This window comes from Anopheles nili, chromosome 2 (assembly GCF_943737925.1).
Source record: "Anopheles nili chromosome 2, idAnoNiliSN_F5_01, whole genome shotgun sequence".
NCBI classification, from domain to species: Eukaryota; Metazoa; Arthropoda; class Insecta; order Diptera; family Culicidae; genus Anopheles; species Anopheles nili.
In genome coordinates this window covers 73,421,682-73,449,610 of record NC_071291.1, presented here as the reverse complement: position 1 = coordinate 73,449,610, position 27,929 = coordinate 73,421,682, and the positions used below count along the sequence as shown (strand labels likewise).

Here is a 27,929-nt window from a genome sequence, read left to right as displayed (position 1 = left end):
TTAGGCCTTCCGTTCCGTTTGTAACGGCTCAACTTTCCCGCGCCCTCATCGAACTCCTGCTGCCCAACCATCCCCTTGGTAACCTATAGATTCCACGTGGACTACGATCTGCATGATCTCTCATCTCTCTCGATCTCTTTCTCTGATCCACATTGCCCCCGTGTCCCGGATAATCCCGTGTTCTCCTCCGTGATCCTGCCAGCTCCAGAAAAACCACCCTGTCTGCATCCGTCGTGCGCATCCTTCGTCGATCCGATCCACAGTTTCGCACTGTCGCCGCAACCTTCTCTCGTCGCTTCGCTGCCCTTCTGCCGTTCAGTCTTTGGTTTCGATTACGATCTTGCCCTCCCTGTCTGGCCCGGTGCTCTTCCCCACTCGCTCCCCTCGCTACCGCCCGGTGGTGCACCCATCGGTTCCAGCGGAAGGTGCGTTGCTGGGGGCTGGGATTGCTGTTGCTGATGCTGCTGTTGCAGGTGAACCAAATGCTGTGGATCGCTCGGATATCACTGCGCCACGACGGCTTGCGGAACCGGAGCGGCCGCGATGGCGGCTGCTACGGCGGCGGCTGTCGCTGCCGACACCGGTGGACCACCGTTTGGTGGCGCATTACCGTGTGGCGGTGGTGGCGGAGCCTGCTGATTACCACCGGCTCCAGCTGCTCCACCCGGTTGTTGCTGATTCGGTGGAGGCGGTGGTCCACCCCCGTTAGAGGCGACAGCGGCAGCTGCAGCGGCTGCAGCAGCGGCCGCAGCCGCTTGCCCGTTCGCATTGGCCGCAGCAACTGCTGCTGCACCGGCTACGAAGGATTGGTTAAACGGTGGACCGTAACATTGCGGAAAGTACAGCTCGTGCTTTACCGGAGCCATCCGCTGGATCAGCTGGTTTTGCTTATCCATCAGAAACGTCGGAGATACCTTCTGCTCGATAATACCGTTGTTGTTGTTGTTGTTATTGTTGTTGTTGTTGTTATTGTTGTTGTTGGCGCCATTGTTAGCGCCATTGTTGGCCGTTCCGTTCGCTCCGTTGGCCGTACCGTTGCGTGAAGCATCACCGTTACCGTTGTTGTTGTTATTGTTGTTGCTGCTATTGTTGTTGTTATTGTTGTTGTTGTTGTTGTTGTTGTTATTGTTGTTCAGTGCAGCGAGCTTGCGTGATTTCGACGAGTGCGGGTTCATATGGTTGTCGATATGTTTCTTAACCTCCTGTTCGGTTCCGAACCGGCGCCTGCAGTTTGGCATCGGGCAGCAGAACGGTCGATCTCCCTGCAAACGAAACCACACGAATAGAACGTCAGAAACGGAATAAATCGGATTAATCGAACGCCCAAAAGCACGTGCGAAGGTTCGTCGCTTGTCACGCGCGTGCAGTCTCTTCGCTTAAATCTAAATTATACAACTACCTGGTGCGTCCGGGTGTGCTGATCGAGGATGGCCTTCTGGCGGAAGTCCTTGCCGCACTGACCGCACCGGTACGGTTTCTCGCCGGTGTGGATGCGAATGTGCTGTGGAAGAGACGCAACACCGATCAGTCTTGGTCCTTTTGTCCGTGTGAACTTGCTCGTACCTGATTCAAGATCGTACGCTGCCTGAAGAACCGCGGACAGTACATACACCCGAACGGTTTCTCGTTCGTATGGATGCGCAAATGTTGCGTCAAGTGCGACTGCTGGCGGAAACGCTTGCCACACTCCGGGCACGGGTAAGGCCGGGATTCGATGTGGATGCATCCGTGCTGAAGCAGTGTGCTCTTCTGCTTGAACTCCTTCTGGCAGATCGGACAGCGCACGTACAGTGGCATACCCGCCGAACGGCCATGCTGGATCACGTCCGGGAGCATCGCCTTGCCACCGGTCGCCTTGTTCAGATACTGCAGATTGTTGCCGAAGATCGAGTGATTCACGCCCTTACCATCCTTGAAGTAGGACGGATAGTTGTCGGGTGAGAAGCATCCGCGCGATTCACCACCGCCCTGTGACGCTTCATCTCCGAACGTTTGCTCGTCCTTGGGCTGGGCATTTTCAAGCTCGGGCGGATACGGCACGTCCTGTGGCCAAAGCGTTGCGTGTGGTCCGTTCTTGAAGATCAGATGCGGAGACACGTCTGTTGGTTGGAAGGGAGAGAGAGAGAGCCCAAACAAACGAAATACTCCGTGAAAGATCCACCAGTTCCGGTAACGCATTGGGGGTGTTGTGGTTTAGTTTTTAATAAGGATAATACCGGTACGTTAGAAGAGAATAACATGCAGCATATGGAGCAGGACATGTACCGGAGCTGGATACAGCTGAACAATTTCTGAGGTGGCCTCCACCAAAAGGACCAATTGTGTCTAACTCCGGCAACGTACTACAAGCAAGGAACAAGGATACGCTAAGGGACTCGCCATCGGGTGAAAGCTGCCGTTGAGGGCGTGTGGCATTCATCAGAAACTTTCACCATGGATGGCAGCATGCACATAAGGGATCTAGCGAGGATTAAAGGATCTTCTCAGCCTAACACACGACACAAACAGGAGACAAAGCGGATGAGCCTGGGATGGGTAACAAAAATACAAGGACGCCAGGAAGAGGCGCGGTTTCCTTCGGCGAAGCGCACCACCGACGGATTTCATCCGTCACGCTTTTCGTTCTGTTTCCACGCGCCGTTTTTACGGAACTTCGCGGCGTTGGGTTGAGCACTTCGCGTCGGAATCCAGCGGCCACGAAGCGGAAATGTGGAAATGGGCGCCCACCGAGGCGAGGATTCTACAGAAGAGATGCCCAAAATGCCATGAAAGGAGGAGTGCGTTCAGTGAATGAGCCAGGATGGAGTTGGGATGGGCTTTTGGGTGGGTGTGTGTTTGTGTGTAGCGTGGTGGATGATTGTGTGCGTGTGAGTGGTTTTCTGTGTACCAGGAAGTGAACCGGAAGTGAGTGAAAAGCGCTAATGCAGATACTAAATATAACTAAGTATATATAAATCGTCACAATAATCGATAATCGCTCGCCTTGATGGGTGCGCACATGTTGGTTCAATATGGCCTTTTGTCGAAATTTTTTGCCGCATTCCGGATACGGGCAGCCGAACGGCTTATCACCTGAGTGGATGCGGACGTGCTGGTTAAGGATGGCTCGCTGCCGGAAGCTGCGCGGACAGTACGCGCAGCTGAACGGTTTCTCGTTCGCGTGTATCCGCAGATGTTGCGTCAGGTGCGATTGCTGCCGGAAGCGCTTTCCACACTCGGGACACCCGTACGGGCGCGAGTCCGTGTGAATGCGTTCGTGCTGCAGCAGTGTACTCTTCTGCTTGAAATCCTTCCCACACGTCAAGCACTTGAACAACCGCAGGTCCGAGTTTTTCGAGGACTTCCCGTGCCCACCTGTACCTGGGCCACCGCCAGGGCCTGCCGGACCTCCACCAACGCCGTTTGCCGCCGGAGAGTGATGCAATTGGGGCTGATTCCCGGCGGCGACTGCGGCAGCTGCAGCAGCGGCAGCAGCAGCCGCGGCAGCTCCACCAGGTCCACCAGGACCACCGGCGCCTCCACCGGCATGCAGCAAATCTGGCATGCCATACTGCTCGAGTGCTCCGGTCTGGTCCAACCCGGCAGGCATGCCCACCGGAAGGACACCGGATTTGTTGAGATAATGGTGGAGCGGTGCGAATCCTGGCGGTGGCAACATGGCGCCTTGGGGGCCTCCGTGGTGCCGTTGGGCGTAGTAATTCAGCTCGGCCTGGGCCGCCTCGTTTCCGAAGCACCCCGGTGGTCCCCCAGCACCTCCTCCACCTCCTGTACCTCCGCCACCGGATCCAGGACCCGCCGGGTTGCCCTGCTGGTTCGGGTGCTCGTTCGGGTGGTTCGCTGACGCGTTGTTGCCACCCTGTTGCTGTTGTTGTTGTTGTTGTTGCTGCTGCTGCTGCTGGACCAACTGTTGCTGTCCGTTCGGCTGCTGGTGCTGAACGGCTTGTTGCATACTTTGTACCTGCGAGGAAAAACCGAAAAGGCGACACAAAAAAAAACAAAACAAAACGCCATTAGAGCACGATCACACACACGATCCGCGCGATCGAGGAGGGATCGGGACTAGGGGGTAAATAATACAGACGGTCGAAGGTGGAGCCCACGACCGGTCCTATACCTTGATCATATCTTCTTCAATGTCTGGACCGTTATTCGCAGGATACGGACTAGTGGCCGGGCTGTGTAGATGACCATTCGCTTGTTCACCCGGTTGCTGTGGCCTATTGTCCTGATTCGGGGGGCTATGAGTGGCGGAGGTGTGCTGATGATGCTGCTGCTGCTGCTGCTGCTGTTGTTGTTGCTGCTGCTGCTGCTGTTGCTGCTGCTGATGGTGTTGAGCAGCGGCGGCGGCTGCAGCGGCCACCAGTTGTTGCTGTGTTGCGGCCCCATTCATGTGCGCCTGCAGATGATTCTGGGCGTTCTGCTGGTAGATGGCGGCTCCGGCAGGACCGTCCCCGTTGCCCCACTGGACGGCAGCTGCTGCCGCTGCCCCACGCTCGGCCGCCTCCTGTGAGTCCTTGTACAGCACGTACGGGGCCGTGTCCTGCGAGATGCAGTACATGATCTGCCGGGGTACCTTCAACCCGGCCGCCAGACAGGCAGCAAACGAGGCGGAAAAGTTGATCGCCATCGTCGCACTTGCAGTCACTTCGCTCAACTATCGAGATGGATGGATGAGCACAAGGACACCGGGGTTTCGAAACCAATTGAAGGTTTCCCCTCCCGCGAAGGAACAGAAAATGACCGATCAAGAGACGTCAACGTGGGGAGGACTGCTTTTTAGACGGATTGAAAGTAAGAATCCCGGGAGCAGCCACGTGTGTACGCGTTTTTATGCGTGAGTGTGTGAAGGCACCCTGCTGCACTGGCGTCGGTGTTCGATTAAAAGGCTTTCCAGTGAACCGGGGAAGCAAGCCGCTAGGTCTAGTTTCCGTGAGCCATCCTGTTGAATAACGGTTCCAGCTGCGAAAGAGCAGAGATACTCTCTGTTTGCGCTTTTTATTGTTTGCTTTTATTGTTTGCTTTTTTTTTGTTTTCTTTTTTATTTTGGGATTCTCGAACGAACGATCGAGCTGAGTATGTTCTGTAAGGAAGCAACGAAAGGAGAAAAAAAAGAAAAAAAACAAAATGATTGTGTGTAATGCAGGCACGCTGTCTTTGAGCTAATGATGGAGGGAAATTAGGAAAGCAAATAAAAGAAAGGACTTTTTAAAGGATCCAGCTAACCCACACAACACGCCGGAAACCCGACTCCCGGGTGGCCAATTTCAAGAACACTTGTACTGCGCGACAGAAAACACATTCGCGGAATTAAATCGGGGTAGTGTAAACGCAAACACCACTGTAAGCCACCGAATCCGAACCGGTGCAGTTTCAGCTCAACACTACCGTTCGCTGAATGCGCACAGCACTTGGGAAATCGCTTCCCAACCATGAATGGAGCAGCCCGGTGCAAGGAAAAAGCAAATCGACGAAACCAAACACCCCATTAACCTTCCCGAGCCTTTGGCAATGCTGCACCCAACGGCACGAGTTTTCCTCGAAAGGCTGGTGGCGCTTTTGTGTTTACACCTTCCGGTCGGTCACTCGGGACTGCTGTACGTTTGATGCGTTCACCTTCTTAGCGACACGTTCGCCGACAGGTCCGGGAGGGCTATCCGGTTGCATGCCTTGCGAAATGAGCTTCGGAAGAGTAGGTGTTTTTTTTTGTTTTTGCCTTTCGACTTTGCTTGCGTGCGCATTGTAAAGTGCACAGCCGAGCGCGAAGGAAAGCGTGGATGTTTTTTTCCCTATTCCACCACATTCAAAGCAGTAATTAGTGCCTCACAACCTTTTCCAAGACGCGAAACATCAAACACGCTGCCACGGGGTGTGTGATTTTTGAAAGCCAAATTTTGTTCTATTTCTTAACACACGACCGCGTGGCGAGAAAATCGGTGGGAAAATGTGAACCATTTCTCGCCTGCAAGGGTAACGGCAAATGAGAGTTTTTCTCCTTTTTTGCCTTGTTGCCAGCTTTTACGAGACATTTTGTGTTTCGCTGAGTCAAGGCCTCACGGTGCAAGGTGGACAATGTGGGTTTGAAATTTGAAAAAGTGCAGCGCGGGAAAAAAAATGTTAAGCCCCAAACGAACTGCGCTCTGCTGTTGCACAAACTGCATCTAGTTCATCGCATTTTAGCTAACCCAAGTTGTTATTGTTCCCTCACGACCCATGCGTTTGCTTCTTCGAATAGTTGTGTGCGTTTTGTGCCACTAACGAACTCTTTCCCGCTCAAGAAGGCACTCGTTGCAGTTTGCATTTCGCAAGCCGGTGGTGAGGATATTATTCGCTTTTTTTTTCTTCCTCGCGAAACCTATTTGCCCTTTCTACACGTTTCCGGTGGTGGCTTTTGTTTTCGGTTCGGTGTGCGATAGTAAACAGAAAAAATATGTGTACAAATGCGGTGCACTAAGCTGCACTACCGCAATAAACAATAACAGGCTGCCTTGCGGTTCTCAAGACGCACGAAGGACGTAACGTACGATGGGAAGGTGGTGCGCATTTTTCTCGCTCCCACCTGGTCTTACTTCAGAAAGAGAAGAGTTTCCTTCTCATGGCCTAACGAGTGAGTTGCACAATGAAGTTGGAAAGAGTGTTTTTGCAGGTGTTTTTTAAAGCCAGTGTTCATAACATAAACGCACCCAGTTTGCCACTTCATTCAGATATAGCGAATGTCTTTCAGTTTTGTGGTGTCCCTTGCCATTCCATGCCCAATGCTGAACGTGATATGAATGTGAACACAAAAAGAGATTTTTTATCAACAATGATTTATGATCCAACGCATCGTCATTTCATCGATCCAAAGCAAAACCTCACATGATAAACGCGTTGTGCTTTTTGGGTGCAATTCCCATTTTTCTGATGAGCCATGCGTTTCAAAGGTCCTTGTAAATAGCATCTGTCTGATGCACAGGAATTTCCTTTCGATAGTCGGTTTCCCGCTACTTACGAGGAGAGGTTCAAAATTTCCCTTCTACAGCTATGCCTTCGCGAGCGTTCATTATTATGCACCTAAAACTCCTCTCGTGGCGGTTTTCTGTACACAATCTATGGTAGCTCTACATTGCTGCCATCATGACCAACGGACTTGATCGACAATGGACAATATTCCGATAAAATAAATGCGCACGTCAGTGGAAATTGATAAAAACAAAAGCATGCAAAAGAAAACGCACCGGACGCCCGTGCATGCAGGAAAATGCATTCGTCGCGGGAAAACCGCCATGGATGGTGGCGCGAAATCAGCAAACCGTTCGTATACGCATGTGCAGCTCAAATATTTATTGTTTACATTCGCCCATCGCAAGCGCTGGAACATAAAATATACTTCGGCCGGAATGGAATGCTCGCAAAAACAATAGACTTCCCGATGCAACGAGGGAAAAGCGCGGCAGGAAAATAAAGCCCCAACGAACGCAACCCGGGGTAATCAGAGTGATAATAAAAACAGACGAATGCATAATAAAACAAGCTGCTGCTGGTGCTGCTCTCGTGGTGGTGGGAGAATTTTTCCCATTCAACGCAACGCAGCAAAGGGGGTGGGATTTGTGTGCACTGGCGACAATAGCGCGCAGGACCAGAGCTGGGCCGGTTCGTTGTTAATTATCGAATGCATTCCATTGTTTTCACCGGACCGGTGCAAAGAAGCACCTAGGAACAGGACGTGTCGCTAGACAGGATCCAGATGGTGGAAAACAATGGCCACCCCAAAATGGAAACCTGCGCTTCCTCCCAAACGTGTCCTTTCCGGCGGGGCGAAAATCCCGGGTCCGGTGTATAAAAATGTAGCCCATTGAAATAAATATTAAATGCAGCCCCGTCAGCATGACCACGCCGGCATTCTGACGAACTCGACGGACGCCCAAAATCACTCCACCGTCGCGTTGATGAGCCGAGATTGATCATTGCCAGCGAGCGAGGCATCGTTTTGGCAGAATGAAGGATGAATGGATGTACTTTTTTGACCACTTCCATGCTGGGCAACAGGGATATTGGCAGCAGTCGAAATGATGAGTGACATTCGGTGGAAAGATGTGAGAGAATCCGAGAATGGGTATACCGCGGTAAAAACGGAAATGTTGATGATAACTGAAGATTACTAAATGCCAGCAGTTGCCGTCGTGTCAACGTGCAGCGTTCTCATCCCATAACCGGATCGAGCTCGGACGGATATTGTAAAGAGGTTTAAAGTTTGATGAAAAAACCATGCCAGTGTACTCTATAAAGGCTGCTTTTTCATGCAAAAATGACCGCGAAACCCGTTTTACGAGGGGTTTTTGAGATGAATAAAACTGTAATGCCTCCAGCTGAATTGCACATTCAAATTACACTGCCGGAAATGCAACGCGGAAAGCTCTCCAGAATGAACGAAGAAAAACGCACACACAAAAAAACAGGGCTGTTGGAAAATCCTCCTTAATGAATAGTCAACATTCGACAAATGTTCGTATTCGATAAAATTGCATTTGCGTGCAATTAAAAGCACTTTTTCCTCAATCAGCTTGCGCAGCAAAAGGTGTTGACCCCCGGGGGCTGTGCTATGGAAGGGACAAAAAAAGATAAAATAAAAATCCGGATGCCCATTCGGAGATGGGCCTCGTTAACGAACGAAGCGCGCGCACACACACTAGGGTGGCATTACTCAAGGGACGAAAAATGGGCTGTGAGAATGATTCAAAAAAATATATATAAATCGACACGTAAACTGCATTTCGAGGTGCGAATGAATATTGGGCGTTTTTGCTCCGTACGAATCGAGAGTCACACACACACACACAAAGACCGAGCTAACAAGGAGAAATAAAAAAGAAACTGACAGTCCCGGCAGGCTCAGAAAGTCCCACATGCGGGCCAAATAATTGTACGCGCGGCTGTAATTATTCATTTGGTGCAATAATTAAAAATGTTAACAATCGAGCAGCAGTCAGACGGAAAATAAATACATTTGGATGCAGTTTTTCGAATTCATTCTCCGCCTTTGTTGTCTCGTCGTCTTTTTTTCTTTCGTGGATTCACCCAATACCATCCAGCCAGCCAAGTGCAATGATTGCACCTTTGATGGATGGAACAGCGCCGAGAGAAGAGTGAAGCCCAGTTCGAATGGTGGAAATAAAAATTGGACCCCCAATCGCTAGGGAAAACGCAGGCACACCAAACCGGCAGAATGTCTGTATGCGTGTGAGTGTGATGGGAAAAAATGACGTGAAAATCCAATTTGTTTTCCACCACTCACGGCGAGCTACGACCTCCGCGATGACCGGGAAATTCGCTTCCATAGCGCTGGAATTGCAGCGCTATGGTCGTATATGTGGGTATATACATATATAAATTTATACATATATTTTCCTCCATCGAAAATCGCACATTCAAGCCATTTTCCTGCGCTGCTGTCAGCTCGATCCAAAGCCCCACGGACGGACTGCAGTGGCCAGATGAATACGGTTCGCTGATTGGGCGGTGTATGGTGGCGAAAAACGCGGGCGTTGGGGCGTAATTAAAATTCAATAACTACGAAATTCGAGTGCGAGCTCAAACCAATACAGCGTTGTAGGATGTGCATTTTGTGGTGCATTTTTGGGATCGTGCAATTGCACCGTCACCGCTCCGTTCAATCTACCAACTTCGTGCGGCGAATTGCATGCTTTTTCATCTTAGTCTGACTCCGAACTGGACCCTGATGACGCTTGATAAATTTAGGTTGCCTGGCTGGGAACCGGATCAGGGAAAAAGTGAAAGGTTGCCAATATTTTTGATAACCTTCCCACCTTTATATCACACGGCAATGAAGGACAGCTTCAATAAATGCGTGCTGGTTTTTGGTGAGTGTTCGGTTTATTAAACTCAATTGTTAAACAACGACTTGGTCCCGTAATGAGACGATTGACGTGCTACGATGTCTTGCGGTGGTTAAAAATTAATGAATCCCATGTCAGCCGTCGGAATGATTAATTGTTTTATCATGCGATCGATCATGACTTTTTGAAGCGCGATAAAACATTACCGCGTGGGAAAAAACATTTCGCACCGCTGTCGTAGCGTGTCCCATTAAAAGGATCCTGCTCGGGTGCTTTTGCTATTTAAAAACGTTGAGAATCAGAAAAATTATTCTTATGATTTTAGCTTTCTTTGACAATGTTGAACGGTAGTTTTTGTGACGCGATCCATACACGTGGTCTTAGGCGATGGAGGCGCCTGGTCGGTTTTAAAAAAGTGACAAGACAAATGACGTAAACTTGCATAATTTGTACACAAATAGGTTTGCTAATATCAAATAAAAAAGTTTACATTTAAAGCAGTGTTGTGGTCCTAGGTGCTGATCGAAAAATTCAGCTGAACTCAACTTCCCATGGTCATTTTGCGCTCATGAACGCTCTCAAAAACACACGTGTTCGTTCGAAATGTAGCATCGAAAACAAAAAGAGTAGGAAAAATGCATGCTGCACAAAAACAATAAACAACACGCTCCACTATCGCCACGCTGTGATGCCACCGGTGAAAGAAAGCCTCCCGTTCGTGCCGCGGGAAATGAAAGCTGAGTGCACACACCACCCAGATGAACGAGCGAGTCTGGCTGTCTCGGTGCCCGCCCTACGACGGCCACCTCAGCTGCCGTCACCATCGTCGTGCCCATCCTTCCGGAAAATCCGAAACAACACCGACGACGACGTCCCCGACGAAAGACGTGCATCAGCTGTTGGGAGTCGCTCCACGGAAAAGCACGTGGCGGCAAAGCGTTCGCGCCACCGGCGCCAAAGGAGCGAAGCAGTTTTGCGAATTAGTGAAGTTCTCGTCCCATCCCACCCAAACCAACCACCCACTACCCCAACGAGGGCGGAACAATGCCCGAAGAAGCAGGACCGCCCGAGAAGGTGATATAAATTCCCACCACCCATCGGAGCGAGGCGGTGGCATGTGCGCCCTCGGTGGCCTGGCCAGACGATCGGGAAAGGCGGGAAAGTCGATATGGAAAATCCTCATAAATACAGACGCACTAAGCAAACACACACATACGTCCGAGACGGCCCAGCGGCGGGCGGTGTCCGTAAGCCCGAAAGCACGTTGTCCAAGATCAGTGTTTTCGTCGACTTTCGACGCGCTCGAAAAGCGTGCATAAGAGAGAGAGAGAGAGCGAGAGACAGAGATGTAGAAAGAGCGAGAAAGCAAAAGCCCCTACGAGAAGGAGTGAGAGGAGCGAGAAGAGAAAGAGAAAGTGGTACGACGGGGTGGTAAGAAAATTAAGCAATCTATGCTAGCCACCCTCGGCACGCGGGTGGGAAGGTGATATTGACCTCCTCCCGGCACTCGAAAGGAAAACGTGACAAGAATGTGACGATGGCGAGCGCCGCTGGAGAAAATCTCGCGAGCAAACTAAAAGCACCCGAGCAGTACGAAAAGACGATGGGGAATCGCGGGAAAAAGCGAAGCCCATGAAAATGAGCACCGGACGTGTTTGTGTTTGCACGAAGAACGTTTCCAATCTGTCAGGCTGGGCGAAAGATAAACAAGTGAGAGTCGAATTCCCACCGTGAGATGAAACGAGAAGGAGCACTCAAGCGCACTTTCTCTTTCACGCTCTCTCACGCGCTCCTAAAGCATCCTTACGGGTAGCTCGGACAAGAAAAGGGTTAGGAAGGGCCATTTCTCTTCCGGAAAGACGAACTAATGTGTGCTAGTAGTTTGTTGTTTTGAAACCGGACACGTGCCGGTTGCGTTCGGGCTGTTGGGAGGATCGAATCGCCGGCCTGTCGGCGATTTTGTCTCCTAAACCGTTGATTTCTTTGTTGTGTAATGCCTGCAATTTTCTTCCTTTAGGCGTTTGCCGTACAATGAGATCTTTTTGACGTCAACTCAACATAAGACACTATGTGCCAGAACATTTCGAAACTAGCCAAACCGGTTGTGTGGTAGCGAAAGCATAACATAATAAGCATAAGACTGAAAACAAATCTTTTTGGAAATTGTGTATCATTTACCGGGTATTCTGCGTGCCGACCCGCTACTTACCGTTCACGATATTATCGGTCGCATTTATTTATCGTCATCTGGAAAAAGAGGGAAAAAGTAGCCACATTAGAGCCGTTGACGAGCCACACGCGTAAATAGCCGTGTCAGTGTAATGCTTAAAAGTAATTCCACCCGCCGTTCAGAGAGGATAAGGGGTTTCTACGTCCTTTCGGCCCTTAAAAAGTGTGTCTGGGTGTGTGTGTGTGTTTTTGTTGCTTCTGAAAAATCATCACATAAAGCAGCATCAGCTCCTTTCCCACTGGTGCTTGCGGGCTCTATATACTCGGTTGCCAATCGCCACTCACGCGGTCACTCACGGGGAAACATTTTCCGGATAAAGCCGGCCACTCACTGCACAAGGTGAGGGGGAAGAGGTGGCTCCGTGAGGCTAGGGGATGCATTTTTTATTCCGTGCCATGCGCAACGCACCGTTAGTTGGCCCACGGTTGGTACGCGATCCCACGGACACGGTGGAAGGGTCATGTGTTACGGTCTCCCCCGCCCTTTCGACGACCTTCGCTGAAAGAGCGAGACCGAAGCAAAACCACGTGAGATGGTGGAATGGGGGTGGGTGAGAGGTTGGTTTTTTTCTCTCAAAAAACGCGCGCGCATTTCTCCCGTTTTTTATTATTTGTTCAGCACTACCCTAAAGGGATTTTCCCCAGCCATCAGCTAACACACACACATGCACAAGAGTTTCTCTCTAACCCCCCACAGTTGTTCTATCTTGCTTCCCTCGCATCCTCAGTCCAGCTTGGCGTCCGGAAAATAGAATAAAAATGCATTGTTGTTTTTGGCGTGTTCCGAGCGCGCCGTTGCCGCGATACGAGAAAAACGAACAAGCAAGCGAATGCGCGAGCGAGAGAGAAAGCTGTAGAAAAACCAAGCTTGCTTTGACCGATCCGCGCTCTTTCGGATATTCTTGGATGACAGGGAAAAGCACCTGCGAACACGATGGCTACCTTGATGGTGGGCCGGAGCCGGATCGATGGGAAGATGGGTAAAGGGAAAACCCGCACCGAAGCATTGACCTTCTTTTATTCTTGGTCACGAGCCTTGGACAGGAGGTCAGTTAGACAGGAGCTGCTTAGGCTCGTATCACCTGAGCGAACGTTACACGAAATTACAGCACCTTTTTTCGGGATGTAGAATAAAGCCGAAGAATAAGGAAAAAAAGAGATTCTTGCCGATGAGCACCCGCATAACATGTAACGCCACAAATTCGCCAAACACAGACGTACACGCGCATACCGTGCGCTTTCCATTCGGTGCCGGTAGGTGTGTGCGTTGGAGGGGGTGAAAAAAATATGCTCCCATTTTTTAACACATCTACATAGGCGCACCTAAAAGTACGAGCGAAAAAAAAATATGTTAGCCTTGGAAAAAACCTCCCCGAAGCTGGAACCGGACACGAGCACACCCCATTGCATTGGGCCAGAGGCTTTCCATGGACGCACTTAAACGCCGGCGCAATTTTCCAAAACTATTTTCATGATGGGTGGTGAGGATACACGCATAAAAAACGCACTTTTTAATGCATCCTCCTGCCTGTCGGCGCTCTGTCATTTGACGCCCTACCTCCCTTAGTCGACCCGGTAGACCTTGGGGATCGTTTCGGAAAAAAAGGCCGGAAAAACGCGCACACAACGAGCCCGCGTGCCTGTGGTGGTGGTAAAAAAAAGCACACCAACACAAGCTGGCGGGAGCTGGAAATCCGAGAGAGTGAGAGCGATAAAAGAGGCAAAAGAAATAAAACCCGAAACACACACACACACACTTTGGTGTGCCGTGTGCTCCCACCGGTCGGAAAAACTCGCCCGAAACTGCATCCGTGGGTCTGGACGGGACATTATCCATCGCGCCCCACTGGAGTCACATTTTATTCGCACCTTCGATGCCGCTTGCTGGGCGGTAAAGATTGGCCAACGCAGGCGAAATATACATACATTTATATACATAAAATCGACGGATAAAACCCCCGACTCAATGTGGCAGAAAAAGGAAGGCAGGCACACGAAAATACAGCCTTTATAAATGCACACCAAAAGAGACAGAGAGATTGCGAGCGAGAGAGAGAGAGAGAGAGAGAGAGAGAGAGAGAGCGTGAAAGAGAAAAAAAAACGAGAGAGTTGCAATTTTTTCGCACTAATTTTTTTCCAGCTCGGCAAGGCGCAATCGAATCCGAGTAGCCCGAGTCCTTTATGTTCGCGAGCCCCGGGTTCGTGAGAGGGCTGCTCCTCGCTTGATGTTGATATGTTGCGCCGATGGGGAGTGGGAGAGAATCAGGAAAAATCGACCCCCCAACTCAAGCGTGCTCCTTTTCCCTCCGAACCGCAACATCGGGGCATTCCACACATCGACAATTCCACCCCAAAAATAGGGGATGAGTAGGAGAAGAGCCCGTCGGCGCGGAAAACGGTGGTCGTGTTTTTTTTTCAACCCCTTTTTTAGTCAGCCAGTGGGTTGAGCTGACAGTTTTCATTTAATCGTCCGCCCAGCCACTAATAGTCGGCCTGCTTATTTGACCATCCGTTTGGTCGGTCACTGGGGAAGGGTGCGATTACAGACGCACCCGGTCAGCGTGCGGGGGTGTCACGCGTTTTCCAATGCATACTTTTATATAAAACATTTCGTATGTTTCACCTTGGATTTTATCACTCTCACACTCTCCCTCTTTTTTTCTTTTCTTTTTTATTTGCTCTCCATGTGTCTCTGTCTCGCTATTGAGTGATTTTTCCGTTCGTTTTTCCATTTTTTTTTTGTTGGTGGGTCTACTCTCGTTCGTCTCGCACACAACCACCAGCACCAGACGGGGCTGGTCACACGTACCGACACACCACGCTGGTGCATTTTATTGCTCCACCGCACCCGAACCGGCACATCCGGCGTCTCTGGGTTCGTGTGCTGAACCGAAAATGCTCATCCTACGCACGGCCCAACTCGGAGGCCCTTTTTTTCGGGCACCACTGCCACCGCCGGTTTTGGGAGGTTTTTTTTTCCCTCCCTTCATATTATTTTGGCTAGCGAGCGTTGGGTGTGGTAGGTTTTTTTCTTCCTCTTTTTTCCTCACACACACGCACACTCACTTGCCAACAGAGAGGAACCGAATTTTTCGTCTCATGAAACAAGATCCTCCCAAACAAGCATTACACCACCGGCATCATTAATGTTTTAAAAATGCGCCTAACCGTCGTGCTTGATTTAACCCCGAAATAGTAGATAAGCCGTTTGCAATTTGGGTTGGTTTGTTTGACAAAATCACACACAAAAAAAAAACAAACAAAATGAATGAACTTCGAATTCAATTAGCCCCGGAGTGACCGCTTTAAAGCCAACCGGACTCATAATATCATCGCATTTAACTGACCGACTCGCACGAACCAACGCCCGGTTCGTCCTTTTCTCCTTCATGCGTCCCCAACATGCCGGTGTTTGACGTGGCGCATAAAGTTCCGAAACTAAATTCGCATCATAAAATCGGCTAACTTGTGTGTCGAACCATGCCACCGCACAGGACACTGTACCTGGCGGAGGGTGGGATGGTTCCAGTGGTTGGTTGGGCGATTTTTCCAATCCAGTCTCGAGCGAAATCGACCATTCGGCCGGTTGAGATCGTATCTTTGCCTGCAGTCTTGCGGGAGCTCACATTGACCGTTGGCCATTGCATATGATAACGTTGACATGGAAGGGGCCCCTACATATATCGTGCAAAAAAAATCGATCCAACCGAGAGGTGAAAATGCAAATGAAATCAATATTAAGGCGGTGAAAAATGTGTAAGAGTGCGCAGGCAATTTTTGGTACCATTTTTACGAGCAAACGAAAGGGTAGAGTGAAACTTATTTTCCATCTGAAATTTGGCTTCATTTTCAGTCTCCAGCAGCCCATGTGCCGGATTCCCGTATTCCCGGACAAATAATGAAAATTGTTATAATAAGTTTTTCCACCGCACGACACGCAAATGCGTGCGTGAATAATTGAAAAATGGCTCGAACGGGATTTTCCGACAACGACCACTTGCCGGACGTTCTCTGGCCGTCGGATTGACGGAGTGGTGGCTATTTTTCAACATTACCCGCGCGTCAACCACCAAACGCATCCCGTTTTCCGCCTGCACGTGTACATATTTACGCGGCAAAGGACTCGGGGCTTATTTCCGCGAACGCAAACGCGCGTGTGTCCAGTTCCTGGATGCGCGACATTATTATGTGAAATCGTCCCTTCGTCCGGTTTCCTTTTTCATGCCGCTTCGAACGGGTTTTCCATTCCGTCACACCCTCCCAACCCGGTGGGAGTTAATCCTTTCCATCGGAACGCCGACGGTCCGCAGCACTACCATCACCTCTCATGCCACAGTGTCCCTCATGTCCCCGGACAACGATGGAGGCTTATTTGTGCCGATGAGGATGATTTTTGCCGAACACAATTCATCCCCCGCTGCTCTGGGGCTGCATACATCCTTTCAACTCCCTTCCGCCCTGAGTCTGTGCTGGTCTCATTAGTATGCTTAATTCGGTGGCGGGTAAAAAGGACACCCGAGTGGAAACCCGACGGATGAAAGGGAACAAAAAGGACAGAGCATCACGCACAGGGCACTTTATTTAAAATTTCGTTTAAAATTATAATGATGTCCATCATCAAACGGACCCCCGGAATACCCTTCCGTGTATCCTTGTACTGCGTATCCTTGTCACTTGCCAGCATTCTTTCTCTCTCTCTCTCTCTCTCTCTCTCTCTCTCTCTCTCTCTCTTTTTCACACACTTTTACCCCCTCTTTGTCTGTCTGAAAAAGGATTTTTCCATGTCGAAATTCGTACGGAACCGCACGACCACCCACCGGCGGAATGGCGTGGGCAGGGGTGTATGATTTTGCGCGAAATGCGTCCGCGTATGTATGTGCCCGTGGTTGTATGTACGCTGCCATTCCGCTCGCAACCCGATCCGTTAAAAGGTACCGTCCGCTGGAAAACGCCAGCCATTGCGCGGTGAAAATCGGCACGCAAAAATAAAGGCACCCTTTCGCGAGCTTCCTCCCCCATTTCGCGATGCTGCGTTTACTTTCGGTGCAGGGACGAGGGTGGAAAAGGGCCGCAACTCGCTACATACGCCCCACCGCTGGCCAGTTCCCCCTACAGGATTCCACCCGCAAACACATGGCTAGCCGTGTTGGGTTGGGTGTGAGTGTAAAATATCGATTGGACGATTCGGACGGTTTCGGACGCATCGGTTTTTTGTTTTTTTTTGTTGGAGAGGGAAATGTGAAAAATAATAGGGATACTCTCCTGCTCGCGGTGGGGTGTTTGCGCGATTGCATTTACTATTGGTTTCACACAAGGGAGACGAGCTCGGACGAACGGCATTGCCATGGTTACGGTGGGTTTAAAATTTATGTTGGAAACGTAAAACAACGAGATAATCATCCGAAAAGGCTGCGATTCCGTTTCATTTAATTTTGGACGAAAATCGATTAGAATCATTACCATAAAATGGCGCTGTTAATGAGTCGTGCGTGTTCAGCGTATTGTAGCGTTAAATAGTTGAAAACCAAAAATCTGGGATCATTTAACAAATATAAAAATTATTCACATTTAATTATTCTCGTAGATGAAAAGTGGATTGAAAAAGTTTGTGAAATTTCCGTCTCCATTCCTCCACGCAAAGCAATGCGCTCAAAATGACCATTTGAGGTTTATTACGTTATTACATTTAACAATTTGACCATGTTTCATTTAATCGTGGTTTGTCGATGTCCCCTTGAACAGAAATCGAGCCCCAATCTCCTTGTTTCGTTCCCGTCGAACGCCGTAGAAAAGGAGTCCTCGCTAGTACTTTTCCTTTCCACGGGCACGGGCGCTTTCGGTTTTCTTTGTTCGAAACCGAACACCACTTACCGCCGCCCGAAGCGGTGGAAAATGTTGTGCATTTTCCTCAGCAAAAAAAAGCGAGCAAAGGAAGCAAATAAATAAGAACGCGAATGATCTACGGCGACACGGGTGCCAACGGCGCGATCCGCTCGACCCAATGCAGCGGCGCCGTAACGTTCGAGCGCGACCGGGTTTTGCTTTTTCCCGTTTCCCGTGCTTAACAGCCGCGTGCTTCTTCTCGATCGAATCGCACAAGCCATGCGAATTTTCTTTCTTCTCGCCGGGGCGTCACACCGGGATGGAAATATACGGCTCTTTATTCACATGGCGCACTGTTTATTATTTTGTCATTTAGACCATATCGAGGACAAAGAAAACGGTCTGAACGCTCAGATGAAAGGCGTCACCGAGATGAGCAATCGAACAAAAAACAAAACAAGGAAATAGCACGTACGACTGTGGGAAAATCCTTCAAATAGCTGAATTTATAATTGAAGAAATATTTCGAAGGGATTTCGATTTAAATTATCTCGTTACTCGATTTGTGTATCGTAAAAAAACGATGGGAAGGATATTGGCGGGTATTAAATACATCTTTCAAAAACATAATAATCCATATTGCCTTATCCCGAGTGCAGTTTCTCTTAAAAATGTACATTTTTCAGGAACGCAAAAGCAAAAAAAGCATTATCGCCAGCTTCGAGCAGAATCCGCAAAATCCGATACACCATGTCTGTGGAAATAAAAAACAGCATCACAGATATGCACCACGCGTATGGTGGGGGTGAAAACTGTAATGCAAAATTGGCTTTTTATGCGGAACTGCACTGGGATGGAAACTACCAAATATTAATGGAGTAGGTTCATTATAAAACCACTCAGCAGTAGCGTTGCATTTCCGTTGTTTTATTTTGTTTCGCTCTTCGTTGTTTAAATTCAATCCAGCACTGGTTCATGTGTTTTTGCACGATTTTTCTCCCTATTAAACCTTTAGGTGCTTATTTTCCGCCATTTTCCCTGTACACGGTCGCTCATTTACATATGCCTGTGTTTATGTGTGTGTGTGCGTTTTTGCAGTGGGAGTCGATTGGAATAAGCACCGAAATTTCCATTACCCTTACCATTTCCACATTTCCACTTGTTTCGGGACGCATGACACACGGGAAATGGAACGGGAAATGTTGCCGTGGCTCCCTTCAACTCTTTCGCTTCATGTGCGCTTATCGCTACCGGTGGAAATCTGCACGCTTTTCCCGATCCCGCACTGACGGAGGAAGCGATTTCGATGTTCGTTTTTCAATTAAACATTAATATGCACAATGCACATCATTATCGCACGCGAACGATGCAGAGGGGTTTTTTTGCGGGTGCCGTGTCCATCGACGCGTCCGGAAAATGCTATCCCCTCCCACGCACGCTCGCACCCACCCAGGAACTCTACGATCTGTTCTACGGGCACATGAACGCAGGCTCCGCCCGGTGGGGCGTAATGCATCGGGAAATGCAATAATAAGGGTGGCGACAAGAGTAAAAGCCTTCCACTCTACACCAACCATCCCACCACCCACTCCATTCCTTCTTGTTCCCCGTTTGGCGACTGATTAAAATCCTCTTTTTTTGGGGGAGCGAAGGACCGTGCACGTGTGTGTTTGTTTTTGCTTATCTAGTTTATTTGTTTCATTTTTGATTTTTCGCGTGGGGGCGCCATCGGTGCAATGCAGCTGCATTTTGTGCACTGCCCGATAACGAACTCAACTTCTCCCTTGCCACAACACCACATTCCCCCTCATATTGCTCCTTCCTCCATACGCACGACTTATCAACCCCACACGAACTCGTCCGTCTGGCCGTTTCCGTGGCGCATTATTGCCCGTGTCGTCTGCAATGACAGCGAAATGCATCGAAACTCGAGCGAGGGAAGTTGGTAAGCAGCGCAAAAAAAAAATCAGAAACACCCTCCTGCCGGTTCGCAAAATTCGCTCAAAATATTTTGTACCATTTCCCCCCCCCCCGTATTCCGCGGCACTTCTGCCCCCGGACGCCACGGGACTCCCAAAAACCCTTCCAGTGAGAGAGTGGCGCTCGCACAATTTTCGTCCTATGTGCGGGTAGCTTGGCGGAAGGAAGCAACAATGGGGGAAAGAATAAAGTGCATCCGACGGAAAAATCAATATTCTTCCATCACTTGCCGCGGTGCATTCGCAAAATTTCGCTATCGAGATGATCGCGGTGCGCTTTGTGTACGCGGGATCGAGAGCGAGTTTTTCTCGCTTTTCTCGTGCAGGGGACCGATTCGAACGGCCATTTCCGACAGTCGTTTTTTTTTTTCAGGAGTTTTTTCTTCCACCGCTCCGACGTACGGCATATGTGCGCATTTACGGAAGCACCCGAAATTGAATATTGCATGTTTATTCATCGTGCGGCTCGTGTCCCACGTGTCCCAAATAGTGCGTGATTCTATTAAAATACTGCAAATTGATAGTTCATAAGCGTTTCCCATCCTCCGATGCCATGAGGAATATTGTTGTAACGTATTTCACGTAAACAGCTCTGGCTGTATGGCTAAAAAATGGAGTATTTTAATAACATGTTATAGACGAAAAAAATTGAATCTGGCATAAATTTGATAAACCGAAACTGGTGGATGAAAATGCACCTCCAAGTGCATTATGCACAAGGGAACTCAGCCACACGCGCGCCACTGATTAAATTATTCCACCAAAATTTAATTAATTATGAATTTACAAATGATGCTGCTCGCATCCTGGACCGAACTCCACATGCGTGGGCGTAATTTATGCGCCCCCATTTCGAGACCAACGCAATGCCAAAAAAAAACCACCAATAATGCCACCGAAAACCCGCTTCCACTATGGCCGACACGGAGGCCACTCGTTTCGGCGCTGCCATTGGAAATTGGAAATTTCCGTATCGGCAAATTCGATCACCGAATGCGAAAGTGCACCGATAAGCGGGTGCTGTGCAGTTTTTATGACCACCTTGTGCAAGGCTTTGCTACCCCCTTCAAGGGGTGGGTTCAGGTGGTTGACTGGAGATGAAAAAATAGGTATATAATTCTGCTTCGACGCATTTTCGTCGATGGACAATTCAATCACCGAGCGATGAAATTTCAGGTACTACTTCGTATAGCTCCGAGATGCATTTTAACAGCCACCCCGCAATGCACACTGCACTCAAGTGCACTTCCCGGACCGTGGAGGTATCCGAAAAAGAGCCAATGAGAAAGACACAAACACTCGCTCAATTGATTGACGGGATATGCCGGTCTAGGGAATTGGAGGGAAGATGGGGATTTGCTTTTTTCACACACCCAGAGTTCGTTGAGGAGCGCAAAGTCCCTGGACGGTCCTTTCATTTCCGATTCCGCGATGCAGCCCGTGCCAATTGCAGGCGGCGGTCCTTTTGCGCCCTTCACAGGGTGATTGAGAATATGTCATGTTTTGTGGAAGGGGCGCGAAGTTTAATTACGTGTCAGACATTATTATCGATAAAATACGTTAAAAACGTTACGTCAAGGTGATTTCAAATGAAATTAAATTATTGTACTAAAACCGTTGTCAGAATTCAACCCCCAAGTATGGGGAAATCCTCACAAAAACTCACTCAAAGGCTGTTTTATGGAAACATATTGGCTTCAGGGTTGCGTATGAATTAAGTGATTGCAGCGAATCCGCATTCCCAACACAAAGTACTTGGGCAAGGAATTTGCGATCCTCGTTGAGGCATGCACTTTAGCTGTCCGATCGTACAACATGCAGCCTCTTTTGTGTTCGCTGGTGCGCCCGTCGATCGCCCTAATGAAGTCACCAACGAAACGCAAATCTGCATCGAGAAATCGAAACTCCAAATTCGGCTGTATTGGCTGTTTGGGGGCAGTCGAGAGGAAGCGAAAAAAGGTGTACACTCGAATATAACGAGCATCAATAAAATCCACCCGCCCAAAACGAAAGGCCGAAACACGGACGCTGTTAAATGGGCTCTGGCGGTTTGTGCGCGAGATGAAGCGAAAAAAAAGGAAGCCTTCGAAAAAGAACAGCCTCGTGCAGCCTCGCAAAACGGCCGTGGTTTCGGTCACGGATGGGGAAACGCATTAACAACGCGCACTCTCGACGTGCGCACACGCCGAATGGGTTTCGATGAAGTTTTTATCATAATGGGAAATTAATGTACATTTTTTTTCCTGCATATCTCTCTCTCTCTCGTTTTCGTGATGTCTCACTCTCTGCCATCGTCCCTACGGCCTACTGAGAGCGATGTCGGTGCGCCTAATCAAACAATAGAAACTGCATCTAGTGATCATCGTATGGTAAAAAAAACACTATCTGCATCTGGGTGGATACTATCGGTTAGTATTATGATCCCAAAACCATTCTAATCTTGATTGAATAATTAATAGCTTTTTACATGCAAGTGTCGGACGCTAAAAGACCATTTTCATATTATTTTTAGATTTCAAATCCATGTCTTATAACAATTTAATTGGGGCTAGAAAAACACCAGAAAATTTAATTTCAAAAACCCAACAATTAAAATGGTAAATGCAGATGGAATCTACTTGTTTTGGGGCAATGGAATAATTTCCAATCTGCACCACTAAATGCTACCGTTTGAAGCCATGGTTTTGATTTTAAACGTAATAATTTTCGGCCTAAAATACACCAAACTTACTATTGATATCGCTTACTCTCAGCCAAAATAAGCTTCCATTACCTGTGCCAAGGAACAGAGAGAGAGAGAGAGCGAGATAGATTATTTTTGTAATAAAAATTCCGGCCATCTAAATCGGTCCCATTTCAAAACCGGCACTCGGGTTGAGAGCTCCCGAAAGTGTCCCCAAAAATTGCACAGCTTGCAGCGATAGGCAACGGTCGCACCGATTACTGCACGCTCCGCTTATCTTATCTCGTACTCCCGTAAAAAAAAGAAGGTCAGATACGTACGCGATAGAGGTTTAAATGTCATTTCCCCCTAGAGTGCTGGCGCTCGCCTAGAGGCCAGACGAACACGGGTTTACTTGCGAAAAATGGGCTTCAACGTGGCGCAAATAGTCCTGGTGGGCATTGGCATACTCCCGGTATTGGCGATTATGCATGGACACACACAAAAACACACCATCGGATGTGACGCTATTTATGACGTTCATTATTGCTTCGAAGCAAATCGAAACGATGCCACCCCGGCAGGTGGTTGATCGCTTCCCTAAGCGCCCCTTCGCAATATATCACTCCTTGTGGCTAAGGGTGGCGCGAAATTGGAGCGTTCGCGAGCGTCATCCGGTGACAACGGGCTGGTGAGTCATACACGCGTCGTGGACGGCCCACGCGAACGGGCTTCCCGTGAGGACGCCCACAAGCCCTGCATGAGGTCCCACCATCCAACGGTTTCCCTCTTCACCCCTATCCGCGAGTCAAACGCGCTAGAAGAAATAGAATTATAAATTACGCCCGTTATCACCGGCGCGCCATCGCGATATGGCCACGTTACCGTTATGCATTTGGTTTTATTTTTTTTTTTTCGTTTTCATCCGCCCCGACTTTGTCTCCAGGGATTGGCCTTTCACTGGCCGACAGCATTTGCAACGCTTTGGATCTGGCACAAAAACGGAACCAGCAGGATCGTGCTCCGGTTGACCAATTGCGCTTTTGGCCAGTTGCACGCTATTCTAGAGACTTTACGATCTACTGGTGATGTTTGGCCATCTTTTCCGCGTCTTAGAGACCTACTGCGATTGGGAAAAAAAACCACCCCAAACACATGTGAAAACACCACACACAGCTTTTCGAACGATCCTCCAAACGATACGCCACGTCACCAGAGCAGATCGTCACGGTGCAATTGCACAGCGTGACCTGCAACACGCGTCCAAAAATGCGCTCGCAGATCGTCCAACCGTTGCCGCTCGTGACCTTCACAAAATGGCATTCATCTGGACAGTGACGCTGATGGTAGTTCTTTTTTTTTTGGGGGGGAGTCCGCGAAGTGTACTCGTGGCGTAGCTCACACCGAAATCCGTCAACCCCCCCCCCCGGTACAAGAGGGATGCTAATATGAGGGGGTGAGTTTCGTTCTCTCTCTCTCCCACACACACACACACACTCCTCAGGCGAGTTCTGTTCGAGCGCTTCACAATATCACAACGAGCTTGCAACAGCTGTGTGGAGCAAAGGCAAATAGCAATGGAGGGGTTTGTTTTATTTCGCACAGCCCCGAGTGGAAATTGGACCTGAAGATGATTGACTGACTGGGTTGTCGGGCGATTCGCGAGACTCTCAGTTGTGACACGGGAGTGTTTTTGGGTGGTAGATCAGCGCGAGAGACAAGAAGACCCCTATCCGGGCGACCAGTGAAAAAATCGAAGTTGAAGAGCAAAATAAACGCATCATAAACCGACGCCGGGTTTTGGTTGCCGTCTTGTAAAGAGTGCTTCCGAAAAAACTACACAAACACACACGTTTCCGCCATATCGTCGACCCGGAGGCTGTTCTTGGAATCTCTTCTCGGCGACCACAAACCAGACGCACGACCTCCCGATGTTCCCAAGCGCGGAAGAGACTCGACGTTATTTTTTCAATGATACCTGTGCGTTACCTTATGCAAGGTGATTGACAAGTTTCCGGCAAGAGGTCGCAATGACTCGACAGAAGCAGAACTGTTAAGGATACATTAACACATTTCTTCGACGTGTGCATCGGATGGGGTGTGTTGAAAAACCAGCTAAAGATCGTTAAACTAACTCTTCACATGCTGCACCATTGCACGAAAAGCATGCAGTAACGAAGCAAGTGATTTGTTATGAGCAATGAAACATGTTTAACCAGTATCATAAAATTTGAATTATTGAGTATAAATTTGAATCAATTATCCAGCCAACTTATCACCCATTGGAACTCGTGAAACCCCACGAAACAACGTCCCAACAAAAACACGAGCGTCAATAATGAAGCAAAACGAAAGAAAGAAAAAAAAAAGAACTGCACAGTAAATAAGACACGTTTTTTTTTCTTTGCGCAACCAAACACCAAAACAGCACAACCACGAGCAGGTACCGCGAAGGGAGGTGGACCGGATTTTTGGCAAACTTTGCGTGTGCGTGTGTCCCGAAGCTGGCCCCAAACATCTTAGCCATTCGGTTCCGTCGTTTGGATCCACGCAAGAAAAGAACGCGCGCGCACTCGCGTACGCATCTTCTTGTGCTTTTTCGCGGTTTTCTCGCGGCAGTTCGTGAACAGTTTCGCGGGCGCGAGTTTCTTCGCTCGCCATCTTCCTGCTAGCCGTACACGCTCCCGCTGTTGCGCTCTTGCCTTTGGCCGCATGTTCGCAGATTTGTTTCGATTAGGTCGCTGCGTTTTTTTTGTGAGTTTCTTCCGCGCAGCTTTCCATCACCATCGTTTTTTCTTTAATTTTTTTTTTCGCAAGTTGCCTGTCTCGCTCGCACACCGCGGCGACGTCGAACTTTGCGGGTTCCATCGACGACCGGTTGTTGTTTTTTGGCTGCGTTGGCCCCGCTCGAATTTCGTGTGCATGTTGGTTTTAGTTGGCTTAGTTCGCGGTTTTTCGCTTCTTCTTCCTCTTTCCTCATCGCTTTGCCGCGCCCCATCGCTACCGGTTCTGATACGATCTGCAGTTCTTGGGGGCTTCAAAGACACATCGCGATTGCAGTGCGATGTGTTTGGTTTCCAGTTTTTTTTTTCTCTTCGATTTTCTTCGGAGGTCATTTGCGCCAAAAGTGCCCCGCTAGCGGGGCAGTATTACGCAAGTTCACATTGCGAACAATTGGCTGGTCGATTCAGGCTTAAGAATGACGGTGTGTTTGACAATCGTGCTTCTACTACTTTTACAAATTGAATAAAAACCTTTGTCTTTGAAAAACATCATCCCTTCGGAAGACCCCTTTCTAATCAATCCCCTCGCCGTTGGAGGTTGTGCTTTGTTTTGCGACTCGGAAGAGAAAGAAAAGGGGAAAAAACATAAGCTAAAATGCCACCAAAACGCACACACATCTGGCGGAGTTGTATTTCTGGTTTTGCGACTTGCGACGCGACCCGGCCCTATTTTTTTTTGGGGAGGCTTGATAGAAAGCAAAAAATAAACCCGTTTCCAGCCCCCAAAAAAGTGCACAACACGCGCATACGAAGTGCTGGAAGCGCATTCGATCGTGTGTGCGATCATCGTCGGGGTCGGACTTCCAACGCACACCTGACACGGCTTTCGCTGCTGACCATTCGCCCATTTTTGAGGCCCATTTTGGTGTTCATCTTCGCGTGGGCAGAGGTTTGAGCCTACGCTTTTTAAAATGATACGTGTTTTCGGGATTTTTGAGGCAACATTTTGGCGCAATCAACCGATCTGAGTTTGGTCTGCAATTTAGCACAACCCAGAGGTGATCATTATAGCTACTTGTTTTTGCCAGATTTTGCAAGATGTAGTACTTATTTAATTCAATAAAATATGTATATCCACTCCACAGTGCCACTTACCACAAACAAAAGGCTCAAACTAAGCGGGAAGACACCAACCGGGTCGCGAGCGCAGTTCTTGATCTCCTTCGGAAAACGGGGGCAAATAAAAGTTCGTTCGTTTACACACTCTCTTCCGCTGGTTCCAGAACACATGAACCACCTTCACGACTGGCAAGGGTTGCACACGTTCACACACGGCAGTACGGCACGGAAAAAACTACCCCAAACGCGATCTCATCGGTGCTATCGAGCTGAGGGCCAGCATCATTTTCGCACGCTTCCGGTCCACGGGTTTCATGTGATAATTTTCGCAAACTTCGATGCTGGTGGCCGAACGAACGCCAAATAAACGACGCTATTACTGCCTTTTTGCTTGCGATTGCCAAATCTTCTTTTCCGCTTTTTTCTCTCGCGCTTCAGCGCTGGTCCAAACGCATCCACCCGAAATGGCTAATGCAATTTTAAACGGTTCACAATTACCGAAACGTCCGTCCTTGGGGAATTTGCTCGCGGGGAAAAATAATCACTTATTACAAACGCAGCGTTGCCCGAGTCCGGTTGGTAACCATTTCTTTTTATGCGTTTTTTTTTGCTCACCAACAGGCTTAGAACCGCCAGCCAGCAGAAATGTTAATGCATTTTCGGTAGCCGCACATGGGGAGTTTTACGCGACGCGTATCGGCCATTTCACGTCGGTGCACACGTGTTTAGGGGAGGGTGGAAACGGAACTCAGGTGAAATTAAACGAAGCTGCGGAACTGAATTTTCGCCAATGTGATTAAGTTCACTTGCACGCCCTCGCAAACGGGTAATGTAAATGGGTAGAACCGAGATCCGAATGTAACCAAAACGAACAAAAACTAAAGCTCGAATGAAAATGAACCGCCCAAACTGCGCTCAGTCACGGCGCGATCGCGGTAATTTGGCTTCACGCTGGAATTTTCCGATGGGCGAAGGATTTTCTCGTTTTCCCGTTTTGCTGCTAGCGCCCACGAAAGCAACCGGTTCCACTCAAAATCCACTCACCACGCACACACGGCGGCTGCGAAACGGAGGAACGAAACGAATGGAAAACGATGACGGAAAAATCATATTCGAAAATGCCGCGCACGGTCCCTTTTTTTCGCCGTTGGCTACATTTTCTTCTCCCGCCTCCCGGAACGCTTGCGCTTGCGGTGGTCACGCTTGGCTGGTCGGTGTTCGTGCGTGCTTTTGCTATGGGTACGATTTTGGGGATTTCACTTTTTTCCAGCGAGTCCTTTGCGGTGCACTTTTTTACGTCCAGGAAAACGGGTCGCGTTTGCGATCGGTAGCGGAAGGAGGCGCCTGTAAGCAGAGAAGAGCAAAGTTAGTGATGCTGGATGGCAAAGTAGAAAGATAAGAATAAGAAGCTGTTGGATGAAAAGCGTTACAACGATGGCGGAAAAACCTTTCTAAATGCTCGAACTTGCTTAGACCCGTCACGGATGCAGGGCTACTTTGTTCGTGAGCAGTGTCTTTGCTTTTCTTCAAATTGGATTCAGTTGAGACTGAGCCGGAGAAA

The 27,929-nt window shown here is 49.0% G+C and overlaps 1 protein-coding gene across 1 annotated transcript; it reads right to left on the bottom strand.

Annotated features, from left to right (window-relative positions):
• Positions 1-503: 503 nt before the first annotated feature.
• On the bottom strand, positions 504-26,966 carry LOC128731237 (uncharacterized). Its single transcript, XM_053824343.1, has 7 exons — positions 26,405-26,966; positions 12,043-12,080; positions 4,115-5,080; positions 2,983-3,958; positions 1,564-2,099; positions 1,397-1,501; positions 504-1,262 (listed from the first exon to the last, which is right to left on the bottom strand). Exons 3-7 carry the CDS (start codon positions 4,625-4,627, stop codon positions 504-506), a joined length of 2,889 nt encoding a protein of 962 aa, XP_053680318.1. The 5' UTR covers positions 4,628-5,080; positions 12,043-12,080; positions 26,405-26,966.
• Positions 26,967-27,929: the final 963 nt, after the last annotated feature.

Coding starts and splice junctions, on each gene's coding strand:
- LOC128731237 (XM_053824343.1), bottom strand. CDS start 4,627: ATGGCGATCAACTTTTCCGCCTCGTTTGCTGCCTGTCTGGCGGCCGGG. Junction 2,100..2,982: donor ACATGTGCGCACCCATCAAG/GCGAGCGATTAT, acceptor TCCAACCAACAG/ACGTGTCTCCGCATCTGATC. Junction 1,502..1,563: donor AGCGTACGATCTTGAATCAG/GTACGAGCAAGT, acceptor TCTCTTCCACAG/CACATTCGCATCCACACCGG.